General features: G+C 49.7%; 1 protein-coding gene across 1 annotated transcript in view; it reads right to left on the bottom strand.

Moving 5' to 3' along the window:
* Positions 1-17,359, bottom strand: part of LOC134945862 (B-lymphocyte antigen CD19-like) — a 42,999-nt gene extending 25,640 nt beyond the window's left edge. The window contains exons 1-4 of the mRNA XM_063935404.1: positions 17,111-17,359; positions 11,131-11,358; positions 1,259-1,531; positions 508-615 (exon numbers count right to left, since the gene is read on the bottom strand). Coding sequence (XP_063791474.1) covers positions 508-615; positions 1,259-1,531; positions 11,131-11,358; positions 17,111-17,198 — 697 coding nt within the window. The 5' untranslated portion in view covers positions 17,199-17,359. The remainder of the gene's footprint in view (positions 1-507; positions 616-1,258; positions 1,532-11,130; positions 11,359-17,110) is intronic.
* Positions 17,360-17,562: the final 203 nt, after the last annotated feature.

The following is a 17,562-nucleotide window of genomic DNA, read 5'->3' as shown; positions in this document are numbered from 1 at the left end:
TGAGATTTATAGTTTCCCAACAGCTGTAGAACCGCCGGTTGCCATAGCGCTGGCAGGGCATGCTGGTGTTTGTGGTCGCACAACAGCCGTCGAGTCACCAGTTGCCTTAGCTGTGCTATGAACCATGCACACGGCCGGCACGCGTAGCGGGGCGTAATGCAGGGAAATATACAGAATGCTGCAGAGTGATTACATTTTATATGGGTGGTCTTCTGTATGCCGGCGGTCGGGCTCCCGGCGCTCAGTATACCGGCGCCGGGAGCCCGACCGCCGGCATACCGACACTTATTTTCCCTCGTGGGGGTCCACGACCCCCATAGAGGGAGAATAAAATAGTGCGCCCGTAGCGTGGTGAGCGCAGCGAGCCCGCAAGGGGCTCATTTGCGCTCGCCACACTGTCGGTCAGCCGGCGGTCGGGCTCCCGGCGCCGGTATGCTGGTCGCCGGGAGCCCGACCGCCGGCCAGCCGTAGTGAACCCTTTTATATATATAAGTATATAACACGTACTGCGTCTAATGCACCGGTAGATCCACATGATCAACAAGCAAAACAGCACGTAGCCCAGCACAGTCACCACAATGATCCAGTATCTCTCCTCCAGAAATACCTGAAAACCTGTCAGCAACGAAACAAAGCGTCAGTAAGAAAGGGCAAGCTGTCAGGCTGTGCGCAATTGTAAATCATCTCGTCGGCTGTTACAGATATAACATGTGCAGAGAGAGTTAGATTTGGGTGGGTTATTTTATTTCTGTGCAGGGTAAATACTGGCTGCTTTATTTTTACACTGCAATTTAGATTGCATATTGAACACACCCCACCCAAATCTAACTCTCTCTGCACATGTTATATCTGCCTCCCCTGCAGTGCACATGGTTTTGCCCAATTGCTAAAAAAATTTCTGCTGCGATCAACTTAGAATTACCCCCTCTGTTCTTACACCACTGCCTGATTGATCATTTGGAGCCAGTACAAGATGTGATGGCATTGCAGCAATTCTATGGCGGAACATGCTGTCGGCACCATCGTCAATTGCTCTGTTTGAACCAGGCGGCTCCTCTCCGCCATTTGCACTTTCCATTTGAGGTCTGCTCCTGGCTTTCCGCTTCGCCATCTGCATTTGTGGTTCACTTTTGGTGGTTTAGGTAAAGTAACATTTTATTTTTTTCGTATTTTAAACGCTAGCTGAAAATTCATTGTGAAGGATGAAAAAAAAGATATAACGTTTTATTGTTTTTGGACTGCAAAATAACAACCTCACCTGTCGCAGTGACCTGGAGGACTGATATGCTGCAGGTGATGTTCAGCCATCCTTCACTAGGGCAGAAATCTTTCCCAAACTCCGGTATGGTGATGTCGCTGATAAAGAGGAATGACTCATTCCCCAGCGCCTCAATGTCCATTGGGCACCACCCTCTTCTCACCACAGCAATGACCTCTCCGTCTCTAGACCACGACAGGCTTGTCCAGTGTTTAGTGGCATTGCAGGAAACCCTCACATCCTCTCCGGGGTCAAACGCTGTAATGTTTAGGTCTATATATGGGGGAAGGGTAAAAAAATGGTCAATATTCACTGTACTGTGGTTAAATGGTCAAATGGGCAGCGCTATCTGTAACTAATCTTCTTCGGGGTCCATGGTCTCCACAGGGTTAACCTTGGGTATGATCTGGTGGAGACCAGGACTGGCACTGAACAGTAAAGCTTTGTGAGCCTCCCAGGATGTACTGGGCTCCTCTCCCCTCATACCCCGCCCCCATACTCAGGCACTTTAATTATTTTTTGGGGTTACAGTGAACAAGGGCCGCACACTGCAGACCAAGCTTTTATTTTTTAAATTATTTTTTTTCTTCTTCTTCTTCTTCTTCTTCTTCTTCTTCTTCTTCTTCTTCTTTCTTTTGAGCAATCAGCGCCTGGCAGTCCAGAGGAAGCATGGGCTAATCCACCAACAGCCCCACCGGGCACAAGGGCACCGAGAATTGCAACCGGACCACTGGGGTCAGGTAAGGCGTACTGTGTATAGCGCAGTTCATTTACCACTGGTCTGGGGAGAGTACCAGCGGCACGGAGGTGCTCCCGGACCATTAAGTGTTCCTGCGGCCACACTACACCACCAGGACTGTAATGTATACCGGCGCTGGGCACACAGACAGGCCGGGAGAACCAGTGGTGACATCAGCATAGGGGAGGTCAGCACTTCCTCAGCGGCCCCTCCCCCAGGCCAGGATGTCATTCCACAGAGGTCTTCCCACCCTGGGCTGCTCCTCCCTCCTTCCTCCTCCCTAGAGACGCTGGGCAGCCATTCTCTGAGCTCTGCAGGTCTCCAGGAGAAGTGTGCAAAATCTCCCTTTATACCTCTACCACATTGCAGGTTATACAAGCGCTGCATCCTACCAGTCTCTTCCACAGAGCAGGGTAGTTGATATCAGTGCCCATTGCAGTTAAATTGTTTATTCTGCATTGTATGTGACAGGATGTAGTTATGTTATGTCACATGACCTCCCCCTTACATCCCGCCCTTCACAATCCCGACAGTCGGCATGCCGACCAACAGGGACTATTCCCACTAATAGGTGTCCACGACATCCACAGAATGGGAATAGAACCTGTGGTCGACTGCAGGTCGCCACCGAGCCCACAAGGGGCTTGTTGCGCTTGTGCCTCCCCGCGCCGGCATTCTGTGGCCGGGATCTCGGCGTCGGGATGCTGACCCTCGGGATCCCTGCCGGCCGGTAAAACGACACACACCCTATGTGACTTACGCTAGTAGTGCTGCATGTTTTCACATCTCTTTACTGTCTAACAGGGCGGTAACTAGGTGAGTGCAGAGGTTCAAACTATGCTTCAGTCTCGGGAACCAGCCTCGGCTCGCATTTATCACCGAATTTGGCACTCTTACAACCCTAAGGTTCTCAGAATTCCTAGATTGTTAGCCTTCTTCCAGGAGGGCCTAGCCATGGGTCATCGCCTGGCTTCTCTCAAGGTCTAGGTCTCAGCTTTGTCCATCTGGTTCCAGAAGAGACTAGCTCCTTTGCTGGATGTGCGTACCTTCCTCCAGGGGTACTCCTGATACAGCCTTCATTCATCCCTCCAATAGCTACTTGGGACCTGTCCTTGGTTCTTCGGGCCTTACAACATAGTCCATTTGAACCACTAGAAATGGTAGACCTCAAGTGACTCACCGCCAAGACTACTACTGCTTCAGCCCATAGAGTCTCTGACTTGGGAGCTTTCATATGTCGTTCCCCGTTTCTGGTATTCCACTAGGAACGGGCGGTACTTCAGACTATACGTGGAAACCTACCTAAGGTAGTGTCTATTACAACTGCTTTGGGACAACACACGGTTAACCCTGTGGAGACCATGGACCCCGAAGAAGAAAAGAAAGAGTTATGGTAAAACTTACCTTCGTTAACTCTTTTTCTTCAAGGTCCATGGGATCCACAGGGCGCCCACCCTGACGCACCTAGCTTCAATGGGTTACTTTCTCGGTCACCAGTTCCCGTCTCTCCTCTACGAGAGTGTGATTTCCTGTGTGCACCCTTCTTCCTTCTCTCCTTTCTCCAGCTCCTGCTTTGTGCTTGTTAACTAAAACTGAAGTGCCTGAGCACGAGGGCGGGGTATGAAGGGAGAGGAGCCCAGTGCATCCTGGGAGGCTCACAAAGCTTTATTGTTCGGTTCCAGTCCTGGTCTCCACCAGATCATACCCAAGGTTAATCCTGTGGATTCCATGGACCTCAAAGAAAAAGAGTTAACGAAGGTAAGTTTTACCATAACTCTTTTTTATCTGAGAAACCCACATCGGGTGTAATTTCTCCCAGTGGCAACCTACTACGCTCTGCAGAACACTTGACGCAATCTGCATTTCCAGGGCATATTCCAGTGCAACACACAACAGAACAGCTCTGCATAATGACAGTAATACAGGATGTGATGAAGACAGAAAGGAAAAGCAATGGTGGTCATTCCGAGTTGATCGCTCGCTAGCTGTTTTTAGCAGCTGTGCAAATGCTATGCCGCCTCCCACTGGGAGTGTATTTTAGCTTAGCAGAAGTGCGAACGAAAGGATCGCAGAGTGGCCGCAAAATATTTTTGTGCAGTTTCAGAGTAGCTTCAGACCTACTCAGTGCTTGCGATCACTACAGACCATTCAGTTCTGGATTTGACGTCACAAACACGCCCTGCGTTCACCCAGCCACGCCTGCAATTTTCCTGGCACACCTGCGTTTTTTCGAACACTCCCTGAAAACGGTCAGTTACCACCCAGAAACGCCCTCTTCCTGTCAATCACTCTGCGGCCAGCAGTGCGACTGAAAAGCTTCGCTAGACCTTGTGTGAAATTACATCGGCCGTTGTGAAAGTATGTCGCGTGTGCGCATTGCGCCGCATGCACAGAAGTGCAGTTTTTTGGCATCATCGCTGCGCAGCGAACATTTTCATCTAGCGATCAACTCGGAATGACCCCCAATATCTTTAGTAAAAGTTGCAGGGTGGCACATACAAGCCAATAACTGAAAGTCATCTGGATATCAAACACACCTGCAACTGGGTGACAGGGTACAAGTTGTCACCTTGTACTAACAATTCCCTTCGATGTCAGTCAGTAATTCTTCATGTATATAGCTAGCTGGAGAACAGATAACACTCAACAATAGGTTATAGTTATATTGTTGAGCACCATGAATCTGTTCTGAAAATGGTTCCCAATCGTGGTTTATTTATACACAAAAAGAAGGTGTTATGGCTTTAACCAATTAGGATATAGAATATACAGTTCACCCTATTTCACACAAAGCTAATTAATATATTCTAAAACATGATTCAATGTTTCAATCATCTACAACCAATTAATGAATTCTTATCTTATTCTGAACATCTTATCAAGGTCTACCCTGTCTGGGTGTACAGCCAAGTCCTGGATAACGATTCTACAATGGCTAACTACCCAGGTGTAGGCTTTAAACCAGACATGTCCAAACTGCGTCCCTCCAGCTGTTGTGAAACTACATATCCCAGCACGCCCTGACACAGTTTTGCTGTCAGAGAATGCTAAAGCTGTGTCAGGGCATGCTGGGATGTGTAGTTTCTCAACAGCTGGAGGGCCGCAGTTTGGACATGCCTGCTTTAAACGTTACAATAGTCATTGTCCTCATACTTATTAGTCTAACAAGCTACATACAGAACAGTGAGAACTTGTAGGGAGTTCTCTGCCCTGTAAGGTCATATCTCTAACAAGCTACTGCTTTTACAAATAATAAACATATTGCTGGCTACACATATATGTCTAACAGTTAATTGGAATCATTGGGGGTCATTCCGACCCGATCGCTCGCTTCAGTTTGTCACAGCGCAGCAATTGGGTCGGAACTGCGCATGCGCCGGCGCATGGCAGCTTTCGTTACCTAGCGATCGCCTCTGAGACAAAGGCGGTCGCTAGGCGGGAGGGGGCTGAACAGCGGCGTTAACGGGGAGCGGGCCGCGGCGACTGCGCAACATCTCACGCAGCCGCTGCTGCGGCCAGCGGGAGCGACGAGCAACTCCCGGCCAGTAGCAGGAGCTGCACTGGCCGGAAGTTACTCCTCAAATACAAAGGCATCGCTTATGTGCGATGCTTTTGTATTTGTGCGGGGGGCCGGCACTGACATGCGGGGCGGACTAGCCCTGTGCTGGGCGTCTCCCCGCATGTCTGAGTTTACGATCGTAGCTGTGCTAAATTTAGCACAGCTACGATCAACACGGAATGACCCCCATAGTTGTTAAGAATCAAAAAGACAGAACATATACAAAATGGAGTCTCTATGGTTAACTTGTTTGAACCCTATCATGGGTAACAAATTAGTGGGGGCCTCAATCTGGGTTTCCATAATTTAAGGATTTTAATTAACAAACTTCTTTACTGAATATACTAATGTAAATCACATCAGACCCACTCCCTGGAAGCCTGCCAATGGTTCCTGGATACAATGGTGTCACGATCCGGGTTATTGGACATCATTATTTACCTTCCAAGTGTCTCCTGAGAGGCTGAGACTGGCCCAGCGTTCCAAGACGGGATTCCATCTGCGCTGTCTGCGTGCATCGCGCTGTATATCTTTACCTCAAGTCTCTTCCCTGTGATCCCGCAGCGCTGTCATGGCAGTTTAGTTGCACTGTTTTAAAGAATGGCGTCTCCTGCCCTCCGCGGCCATTACTGCTGTTTACCACATGGAATATACAAACAGACTTTCCCTCCAAATGCAAACATGGGCGTAGCCATGTTTTTCCTCATCACATGACATTCTACAACCTATCCGCTGCACTCTGGACTCTGTCTAATTATCCAGCCAATGCCTGCTTCCCAGCTGGTATAAATATCCTGCTCCTGGGCTGGATAATCATCAGTGCTTTGGTTGTCTAACCTATACACATGTCTCTCCTGCTTGTGGATTCTACTGCTTGTTTATGCAGGTATTCCAGCTCCTGTGATTCAGCTCCACTAAGAGACGCGCACCTGTTTCCATCCTGCGGTGCAGCCTGACTTCTGCAGTGTTCCAGCATTGCTCCTGATTACTCTCTACGATCAGACACCGTCTTCCTGCTCACAGCGTTGGTCCTGCTTCGCTTCTAGCCTCCAGCGGTGTCCTGGTATCGTTTTCAATTCCTCCTTTCTACAGCACCGCTCTCCATACTCCACAGCGTACTACCACGGCCTACCAGCTTTCCACAGTGCTCCTGAGTCGCTGGTATTCTGCATGCGGTACTCCACAGTGTCTTCAGTTTATTTCAACGTTATCAGCGGTATTCCCATATCGCCTGCATCAGTGACCATTCTACCATTGAACCACAGCGTCCATCGATGGTCACCATCGGACTCTAAATCTACAGTGGTGAGTTCTGCCCACCTTTCATTCATACCGGTTCCATTCGGCACTCTCTGCAATTACCAAGTACCATCTACTTCTGTGCATCTGTGTTGCTCCAGCCTCTGTATACCATCTGCTGGGCAGTACCAGTTCATACCTCTCCTCAGCTGGTAGCTGTGACATACGGACTTACCATCTCCTGTTTTGGCGAGGACTCTGTGATATTCTGTTCTGCAAGCCACAGCACTAATTACCCTGCACTTCTGGGAACTGTACTGTAATTTACCACTGCACATCTCCTGTGACGTTTTGCATATCCAAGGTGTCTTAAGCTGTGTGTTCAATAAAACTGACTTTACCTTTTTACAACTTCGTTGTCGTGGTCACGCAATTGGTACTAGAGCTCCTGTATGTCTAGGAACCCAATACTACCTCCCCGATTCACCTACACGTCAGCCCCTACATCTGAGGCTTCCCCAGGTCAGCCTCAGCCCTCAGGACCGCCGAAATGCCGGCAGAGGGGAGAGCGCAAAAGAGCCCCTTGCAGGCACGGTGGCGCACTAAGCGCACCACGCTATTTATTCTCCCTCCAGGGGGGTCGTGGACACCCCAAGAGGGAGATTAAGTGTCGGTATACCGTCTGTTGGGATTCCGGCGCCGATATGCTGACCACTGGGATCTCGACAGCCGGTATATCAAGTGCCACCCCCGTCTCCCTACAGGACTCCGTAAGCCTGGGAGTACCTACACGTCTGCAATATCTTCCTCCAGCCTCACAAATGTTACACAGTCTTTTCTTTCCTAGAATATTTATGTGCAGTTATAAGGTAACTAGAAATATGTTCTAAGGGGGTGTAGTATGCGATGTCGGCGGTCGGGCTTCCGGTGGCCAGCATACCGGCACCGGAATCCCGACCGCCGGCATACCGACAGCTGGGTGAGCGCAAATGAGTCCCTTGTAGGCTCGCTGCGCTTGTGGGATACTGTCTGCCATACTGTGTAAAAAAGAGGGACACTGTCTGCCGTACTGTGTAAAAAAGAGGGACACTGTCTGCCGTACTGTGTAAAAAAGAGGGACACTGCCGTACTGTGTAAAAAAGAGGGACACTGTCTGCCGTACTGTGTAAAAAAGAGGGACACTGCCGGACTGTGTAAAAAAGAGGGACACTGTCTGCCGTACTGTGTAAAAAAGAGGGACACTGCCGGACTGTGTAAAAAAGAGGGACACTGTCTGCCGTACTGTGTAAAAAAGAGGGACACTGCCGTACTGTGTAAAAAAGAGGGACACTGCCGTACTGTGTAAAAAAGAGGGACACTGTCTGCCGTACTGTGTAAAAAAGAGGGACACTGCCATTCTGTGTAAAAATGAGGGACACTGTCTGCCGTACTGTGTAAAATAGGGGCTCTACCTGGTGTAGTGATGCTACTGTTCGGCTTAATTTGAATAATGGAGACTACTGTGCAGCGTAATATGAACTGGTACTATTTTGTGTCCACACCCCTTCACCATTAAGCCACACCCCTATAGTTTTGAAGCGCGCCTACGGCAGACAGTATCCCTCTTTTTTACACAGTACGGCAGACAGTATCCCTCTTTTTTACATAGTACGGCAGACAGTGTCCCTCTTTTTACACATTACAGCACAGCCACATATATATATACACACATGGCAAATCCCCCTGGCACTCACCCCTGTCAGTTCCCTCTTTTATCTCATCAGATCCTCCTCATGGCTGCTGCCGCTGCCGGACCGCCTCTGCGTTCAGGAGCCGCTGCTGGACCTGCCTCTGCCGGCGTGTCAGGAGGCAGGAGCCGGAGAGTGGGTGCGGGATCTGTGCACCCGGGGAGCAACAGAGCGGGAGCCGGGCAGCGGGGAATCAGGTGGCGGGAGCCGGGCAACAGTGGACAGGAGGCGGGAGCCGGGCAGCAGAACTTGATGATCAGGAGGCGGGAGCCAGGCAGCTGCGGACAGGTAGCGGGAGCCGGGCAGCGGGGAATCAGGAGGCGGGAGCCTGGCAGCGGAACTTAAAGATCTGGAGGCGAGAGCCGGGCACAGAGGGATCAGGAGGCGGGGGTCACTGACGGGCACACTCACACTGACTGCAAACATCACCTCCCCTTTAGATGTTGGCTGCGGCTGCTGCACACAGTACAGGCGGCATTGTAATGAGTCAGTCTGACTCATTACAATGGCGCAGACTTTGGGGTTGCGGGCAGTTGCGCCCTCAGGGCGACTGCGCTGTGTGCCAGGCACACCTGGCACACACGTAGTTATGGCCCTGTGAAGACCACCCGTTCTAAGGTCATATCACTTAATAAGGAGAAGAGGAGAGGTAGGTCCCAGGGTGTTCCATCCCGGCAAAAACACTTTATATTTAACAATGGTTAACACGAAATAAAAGCAGTCTGTGATGGCTTTTCGCTGAATCATAGTGAGATTAGGGTCACGTTTAGGGATGTGAAAGTGGCTTTATGTGTAAGCGTGAGATTAGTGACATCCTGCACTATCAATGGCATCAAATAAACTCTTGTCCTGTGCATCACAAACTGCTAAATATCCGCAAGGTGCCTGACTGCTCTCTCTCTGGCTCTCACCACGTTTCCCATTACATCCTCCGCTCCATCTAACCCTATTTCTCCCTTGCTTCTACCTCTTTAGTATTCCTCTTTGAGCTGCCGTTGATTCCGCAGTACCTGTGCTGGAAGACTTCATTCCAACATTGCAATACAAAGGCTTGGAAAACTGCATTGGAGCATTGGTGCACGCATGACATCAGGCCATCCACACACATGATACTGAAGCTGGGCACACCCTGGGCGATATATCGTCCGTTCGATCGAACAGACGATATATCGCGATCAGGTCGGCGGGTGTGTACCCCCGATATGTCTGTGAATGACATCGTTCTCAGACATCGCGTCGGCCATGCAACACAGCCGATGCTTATAGGTTTTGAAGATATATCTGTACATTTGGCTGCAGTGACAGACTGGGGCATGTAGGGCCCACCAGGGGAATGCAGTGGTAGGGGCCTGTGCTATGGGTGTGGTCAGTCTGCAGAGGGGGTGTGGCCTGCCACCTCATTGGTTTGACTAACCATTAGAGAGTGCAACGTCTGGGCTCCTTCATAAATATATACAGTAAATTCAGCTGCTGCATGCATGATAATGTACCAGATTAATAACAGCAATGCACTGTAGAGAATACACCATAGTCCTGTATAAGGTAACATATGTATAATGTATAATTTAAGTGCACAGTCTGGAACCTGATCCTTAGAGCAGGAGGTGGGGCCCCCAGGCAGTGGGGCCCACAGGTGGTTTCCCTTGTACCCCTGTGGGCCAGTCCAAGCACGTTTGGCTGTGTGTATGGGTGACCCACCGACCGCCCATACACTGGCTGCAGGTATTGACGTCACTGCTGGGCTGGCAAATTCAAATGCCCACCCATGCTGTGATGTCAGGACCAACATATCGAGCAGCCGATCGGTAAGTGTGTATGCTTACTTGAATCGGCCACTCAGTCGGCACAATGGTGAGTCGGCAGATAGATCTGCCAGGTGTGTACCCAGCTTAAAAGACACTATGGTGTGCCAATGAGTTTTAGCTATTTAAAATGCGTTGCATATGATGAATGGTGTACCAGCCAATCAGCTCCTGTCATGTGTTTGGAAAATGACAGTTGGGAGCTGATTGGCTGGAGCACCACTTATCATACACAACGAGTTTTAAATAGCAACCTACCTTGATATAAGAAAAGAGATTGGACATGGAGCATTAGAGGCGGGCGTGAGTCAATTAATGAGAAGCACAGATAATTAATATTCATAAGGTCCTCAGAAGGTGAATATTTGAGCTTGTCATATAATTATCCAGTGACCAGGCCTGGCGCTACCCGCTCAGCAAAGGGATGCAAAGCAGGTAGGCGCCAGGTAGGAGAGGCGCTCTGCCTGCTTTGCATCCCTGTGCTGCACCTGGGACCCTGCTACTGCTGCCGGCTGCTGTGCCTGTCACACCGATTGACAGGTAGCGGCGCCGGCAGCTTGAAGCTTCCTTCTACCCCCACCCTGCAGTGTCCGTGTCCTGACCAAAAAGGGGCGGAGCTAAATGGCACAGAGGGGCGGAGCTACACTGGACCAGACTGCAATGCAGAGGAGGACAGAAACTGCTAGTATAGATTGAGTATATTAACTTACAGCTGAAATGGTTTCTCAATGTAACTAAGCTGCAATATGACTGGTAAATATTATCAGGCTACAACTAACATCAAAGTTGATGGTTGCTCCTCCTACCTGCGGGTACTGTGCTGCCCCTGTTGTCCGCTGAGCAGGAATAAATCTGGGGTCTCACGCTGTTTCCATCTGCTGGGAGTAGTAGAGACGGTGGAATTGAGGTGTTTAGTTTCAGAATCAACGTGTACACCTCCAGCGTCAGCCATGATTGGTCATTGCTAAAAGTAACATTGAACTTCGCTGAGTTCCGCTCGGAGATAACGTACTCACAGGTCAATGTTGTGTTACCTAGGCGAGAGACAGGGAACATGAAAATGATTTGTACAATGTTCTAAGAAAAGCTTACATTGTAAAAACGCCACAGGATTTCTCTTATAACACAAGTCTATTAAGGTTGTTTCGAACCTATCTACTTGTGAGCACATGGGACGGTTCTGCTAGCTAGGGTGGATGGGTTACTGGGGCAAGCGGATGGGATTGTTACCGGATTCCTGATTTTATTCTGCTCAAATTCTTTAAATGTAAGAAAATCCTTATACAGAATTATTTGAATACGTGGTCTTGTCCACACTTTACCCCTCTGGTTCTGCAAATGGTTCCTCTCTAAGGGGGTGATTCCGAGTTGATTGTAGCCCTGCAAAATTTTGCAGGGATCCGATCATGACCATAGACATGCGGGGGGACGCCCAGCACAGAGCTATCCTGCCCCGCATGTCAGTGTTGCACCCCCCCTGGAAGAGGTGCAAAAGCATTTGCACTTTAGGAGTAGCTCCCGGCCAGTGCAGCTTTAGTGTGCTGGCCAGGAGCTACTCGTTGCTCTCCAGTCCGCAGCGGCTGCGTTTGACGTCACGCAGACGCTGCGGCCTGCCCCCAGCACGGTCCGGCCATGCCTGCGCTGGCCAGATTGCGCCCACGAAACGGCGTCCAAACCCCCCCTCCCCGCCCAGCGACCGCCTCTGCCTGTCAATCTGGCAGAGGCGATCGTAGCGCAGTGACAGCCTTTTGCCGTCTGGCATAAGCAGTTCTGATCCGATCGCACCGCTGAGATAAACTGCAGCGTGCGATCGGGGCAGAATAACCCCCTAAGTACTGGAGCCGACTGCTCATGTTTGTATTGTATGTGTGTCTTATATCTTTCCATCTTTGGGAAGTTGATAAATGAATATACTGGGACTTATTCAATTAGGTGTGGGGAACCGCAGCCAATTGAATATGCCTCAATGTGTACTGCTGCCAGGGCAGGTGCAAAAGCCTTAGCCTACTTGATGCCACGGCAACATGATTTACTACCACAGGTGTCACAAGGGGGGAGCGGGCTGCACACCCTTTTTCTTACTATTGGCCGCACCGGGTGTCACCAACCTCACTGGTGCCACTGTTTACTACCTAATGCTAATGCAAGTTTTCAATGGGTAACTGAGGATCTGCACAGCTTGAGGCGCGAAACTGCTCCGTCCACATCATTAGGTGCAAGAGATCTGTCGTCCCTTCACTGTACGCATGGCCGAAAATAGCGCGGAACTGTAGCTACACCCCCGCGGTTCTGCCATAACACTGCCACATCACAGCTCCGCGCAATCACCCCCTTCCCCCTGAAACGCCCTTTTTCGCACAAAAGGCAGATCCCCCATAGATGAGTCCGACTCAGCGTAAATTGGCTTCTGCGCCGGCGCTGTATGCTAACACTCGCTATTTGCGTCGGTGCAAAGCGATTTATTTGCTGATGTTGGTCTTATGACTGCCGGTATCCCCTATCACAGCCATACATACGTACGTACGTACGTACGTACGTACGTACGTACGTATGTACATACATACATACATACATATACATACGTGCAGTCCCTGTCTGTGGAAATATATTAACCTAAAAAACAATGGCCCTCATTCCGAGTTGTTCGCTCGCTAGCTGCTTTTAGCAGCATTGCACACGCTAAGCCGCCGCCCTCTGGGAGTGAATCTTAGCTTTGCAGAATTGCGAACGAAAGATTAGCAGAATTGCGAATAGAAAATTCTTAGCAGTTTTTGAATAGCTCGGGACTTACTCCTACACTGCGATCAGTTCAGTCAGTTTCGTTCCTGGTTTGACGTCACAAACACACCCAGCGTTCGCCCAGACACTCCCCCGTTTCTCCAGCCACTCCCGCGTTTTTCCCAGAAACGGCAGCGTTTTTCCGCACACACCCATAAAACGGCCAGTTTCCACCCAGAAACACCCACTTCCTGTCAATCACACTCCGATCACCAGAACGAAGAAATTTCTTCGTTAAGCCGTGAGTAAAATACCTAACTTTTTGGCAAATTTACTTGGCGCAGACGCACTGCGAACATTACGCATGCGCAGTTTGCGACAAATCGCTCTGTTGCGAAAAACACTAACGAACGAACAACTCGGAATGAGGGCCAATATACAGCAGACAACCACACAGATTGTATTTGTTCACGTGGTTGCCGCATCCCGGAGTGTTTTTATGTTACACTCACAGAATGCGCTGGCCGCTGATTTCCACTTTTCTAGTCCGTGTTTAGCGATCTGATGAATGCAGCGTTCACCTTTAGCGGTGCTTTCCATGGGGCTAATTCAGACTGGATCGCAGTCTGAATCTTTTTGTGGAGTGCGCACACGCAGCGGCCGTACTGCGCAAGCTCACACCGGAAGCCCATTGAAATGCTCTGGGTTGCGATCATCTCTGCCTGATTGACATGCGGGGCGGACAAGCCCTGTGCTGGGTGTCCCCCCGCATGTCAGAGTAAATGATCGTAGATGTGCTAAATTTAGCACATCTACGATCAACTCTGAATTACCCCCTTGACTGTTGGCCCTCATTCCGAGTTGTTCGGTCGCAAGGCGAATGTAGCAGAGTTACACACGCTAAGCCTACGCCTACTGGGAGTGAATCTTATCTTCTTAAAAGTGCGACCGATGTATTCGCAATATTGCGATCACCAACCTCGTAGCAGTTTTAGAGTAGCTTCAGACTTACTCTGCCTGTGCGATCAGTTCAGTGCTTGTCGGTCCTGGTTGACGTCATAAACACACCCAGCGTTCGCCCAGGCACTCCCACCGTTTCTCCGGCCACTCCTGCGTTTTTTCCGGAAACGGTAGCGTTTTCAGTCACACGCCCCTAAAACGCCGTCTTTCCGCCCAGTAACACCCATTTCCTGTCAATCACACTACGATCGCCTGAGCGATGAAAAAGCCGTGAGTAAAATAACTTTCTTCATAGCAAAATTACTTGGCGCAGTCGCAGTGCGAACATTGCGCATGCGCACTAAGCGGATTCTCACTGCGATGCGATGAAAAACACAGAGCGAACAACTCGGAATGAGGGCCGTTATTTTCTCGGCTTTAGGAGTGAACGTTTGATGAATGTAAAATAAACAACACTATGGGGGTCATTCCGAGTTGATCGCTAGCTGCCGTTGTTTGCAGCGCAGCGATCAGGCTAAAAATCTGCATTTCTGCGCATGCGTATGCTCCGCAATGCACACGCGCGACGTACGGGTACAAAGGCCTTTGTGGTTTTGCACAGGTTCTAGCGAAGCTTACATTCGCACTGGGGGCCGCAAGAAGATTGACAGGAAGGGGGCGTTTCTGGGTGTCAACTGACCGTTTTCAGGGAGTGTTTGGAAAAAGCAGGCGTGTCTGAAAATACGCAGGTGTGGCTGGGCGTTCGCTGGGCGGGTGTGTGATGTCATATCCGGACAGGAATAGGCTGAAGTGATCGCAAGCGCTGAGTAGGTTCAGAGCTACTCAGAAACTGCACAAACTTTTTGCAGAGCTCGGCTGCACAGGCTTTCACACTTCTGCTAAGCTAAAATACACTCCCCAGTGGGCGGCGGCATAGCGTTTGCACGGCTGCTAAAACTGCTAGGGAGCGATCAACTCGGAAATAACCCCCCATATACATTCCGGGCCTCATTCAGAAGTGGCCACAGATGCGTCTTATGGTGATCACCTGTCTATGACCGCTAGAGCGGCTGTTCCTGGTGTACATCTGTGCGTATAAATGTGCAAATACTGAGACGCCTGCTATGAGCGTCTATAGACGCTGTAATACCGCCTGATGTGCCTGTAGATGCCACCATCGATAGCACCATCGAAGCTTGCACCAGCCCTATGCAGGTGCGGATTCCATCTGAGTATGGCCTCCAACAGTATGGCCTCAGCGACACTCCCATATAACGCCAATAATACGGAACATTGCTCTGCGCCTATTTAGCCACCTCCCAGTCACCGCCAGTTGCCGACCAGCACTTTTTCAAGATATTCCTGATACTGTGCGTCATAGTCACAACTGCACCTCTGTGTAATACAGGCCTCGCAGGAGTTTTTAGGGATTTTTGCTCACATACAGCAGCAAACAATTGCTCATCTCCATGAACATTTGCATTGCCTGCAGCTTAGGCCCTCAGTGGGCATTTCTCGATGGTACTTGTAGTGCCCCAGATCACGTAAGCAGTGTGGAAAATACATTTAAATGTTGGCTGCTTCTTCCAACAACCACAATGGGGCACGTGTCCCGGGTGCCGGATTGAAAGGGGGGTGCCGGGACGCAGTAGTGGATTTACCGATAAGCAACGGAAGCAGATGCAACACTGTCTTCCCGTTACCTGGTGGTCATGTGACCGTCTTTTCCGGGTCAGACCTCTGATGCTTCAGCATTCCGGTAAGTATTTCTCCACTATCCCTAACCCTAATAACTAACCCTAACCCTTCCCCTAATGTCTAACCCTAACCTCCCCCTGTAGCCTAAGCTTAACCCGCCCGCCCGCAGCCTAACCCTAACCCTCTGGAGTAGAGAGTACAGAGAGCTGAACATCTTGGAGTAGAGAGTACAGAGAGCTGAACATCTTGGAGTAGAGAGTACAGAGAGCTGAACATCATGGAGTAGAGAGTACAGAGAGCTGAACATCATGGAGTAGAGAGTACATAGAGATGAACGTCTTGGAGTAGAGAGTACAGGGAGCTGAACGTCTTGGAGTAGAACATACAGGGAGCTGAACATCATGGAGTAGAGAGTACAGAGAGCTGAACATCTTGGAGTAGAGAGTACAGAGAGCTGAACATCTTGGAGTAGAGAGTACAGAGAGCTGAACATCTTGGAGAAGAGAGTACAGAGAGCTGAGCATCATGGAGTAGAGAGTGCAGGGAGCTGAACATCATGGAGCAGAGAGTACAGAGAGCTGAACATCATGGAGCAGAGAGTACAGAGAGCTGAACGTCTTGGAGTAGAGAGTACAGAGAGCTGAACATCTTGGAGTAGACAGTACAGAGAGCTGAACATCTTGGAGAAGAGAGTACAGAGAGCTGAACATCTTGGAGTAGAGAGTACAGAGAGCTGAACATCTTGGAGTAGAGAGTACAGAGAGCTGAACATCTTGGAGAAGAGAGTACAGAGAGCTGAGCATCATGGAGTAGAGAGTGCAGGGAGCTGAACATCATGGAGCAGAGAGTACAGAGAGCTGAACATCATGGAGCAGAGAGTACAGAGAGCTGAACGTCTTGGAGTAGAGAGTACAGAGAGCTGAACATCTTGGAGTAGACAGTACAGAGAGCTGAACATCTTGGAGAAGAGAGTACAGAGAGCTGAACATCATGGAGTAGAGAGTACAGAGAGCTGAACGTCTTGGAGTAGAGAGTATAGAGAGCTGAACATCTTGGAGTAAACAGTACAGAGAGCTGAACATCTTTGAGTAGAGAGTACAGGGAGCTGAACATCTTTGAGTAGAGAGTACAGAGAGCTGAACGTCTTGGAGTAGAGAGTACAGAGAGCTGAACGTCTTGGAGTAGAGAGTACAGAGAGCTGAACGTCTTTGAGTAGAGAGTACAGAGAGCTGAACATCATGGAGTAGAGAGTACAGAGAGCTGAGCATCATGGAGTAGAGAGTACACAGAGCTGAACATCTTTGAGTAGAGAGTACAGAGAGCTGAACATCATGGAGTAGAGAGTACAGAGATGAGATGTGTATGATAGAGAGTACAGAGCCTAGAATGGGATAATCCGCGTTAGCTGAGATGATGTGCTCCGTCGCTTACCTTCAGTATTCTCAGTGATATTCCCGGAGTTCTCTGGTATTTGGATGGTGCAGGTGATGCAGAAACAGAGGACGAGGAGAACCAGCATGATCCACGCAGCCTACGCAATGTGTAAGAGATTACAGAGGGCACCGAGCACTGGCCACAGAGTTACAGAACCATGAACTTCTCAGCAACTGCTCCCCAGGGTGCCTGCACCTGCAGAGTGGGTGTGAGAGAGAGGAGAGGGCTCCGACCAGCTCTCACCATCACAACCCAAACTCTGAGCAGAAGCAAACAACACATAATAAATACAAGGGGGACAGAAAAAGGAAGTTAACTGTTTCTGTGCTGGAGATACTCTGGTGCCTCGTGAACAATATTTGCATTTTGTGTATACTTCACAAGGGAGAAAAAAAGTGTCCTGGGAAGTGACACAAATATTTAAACCAGGGGGGAGATTTATCAAAGTC

This window comes from Pseudophryne corroboree, chromosome 7, assembly GCF_028390025.1.
Source record: "Pseudophryne corroboree isolate aPseCor3 chromosome 7, aPseCor3.hap2, whole genome shotgun sequence".
NCBI lineage: Eukaryota > Metazoa > Chordata > Amphibia > Anura > Myobatrachidae > Pseudophryne > Pseudophryne corroboree.
Note: the sequence above shows the minus strand (reverse complement) of the source record. Positions and strands in the feature narration are given on the sequence as shown.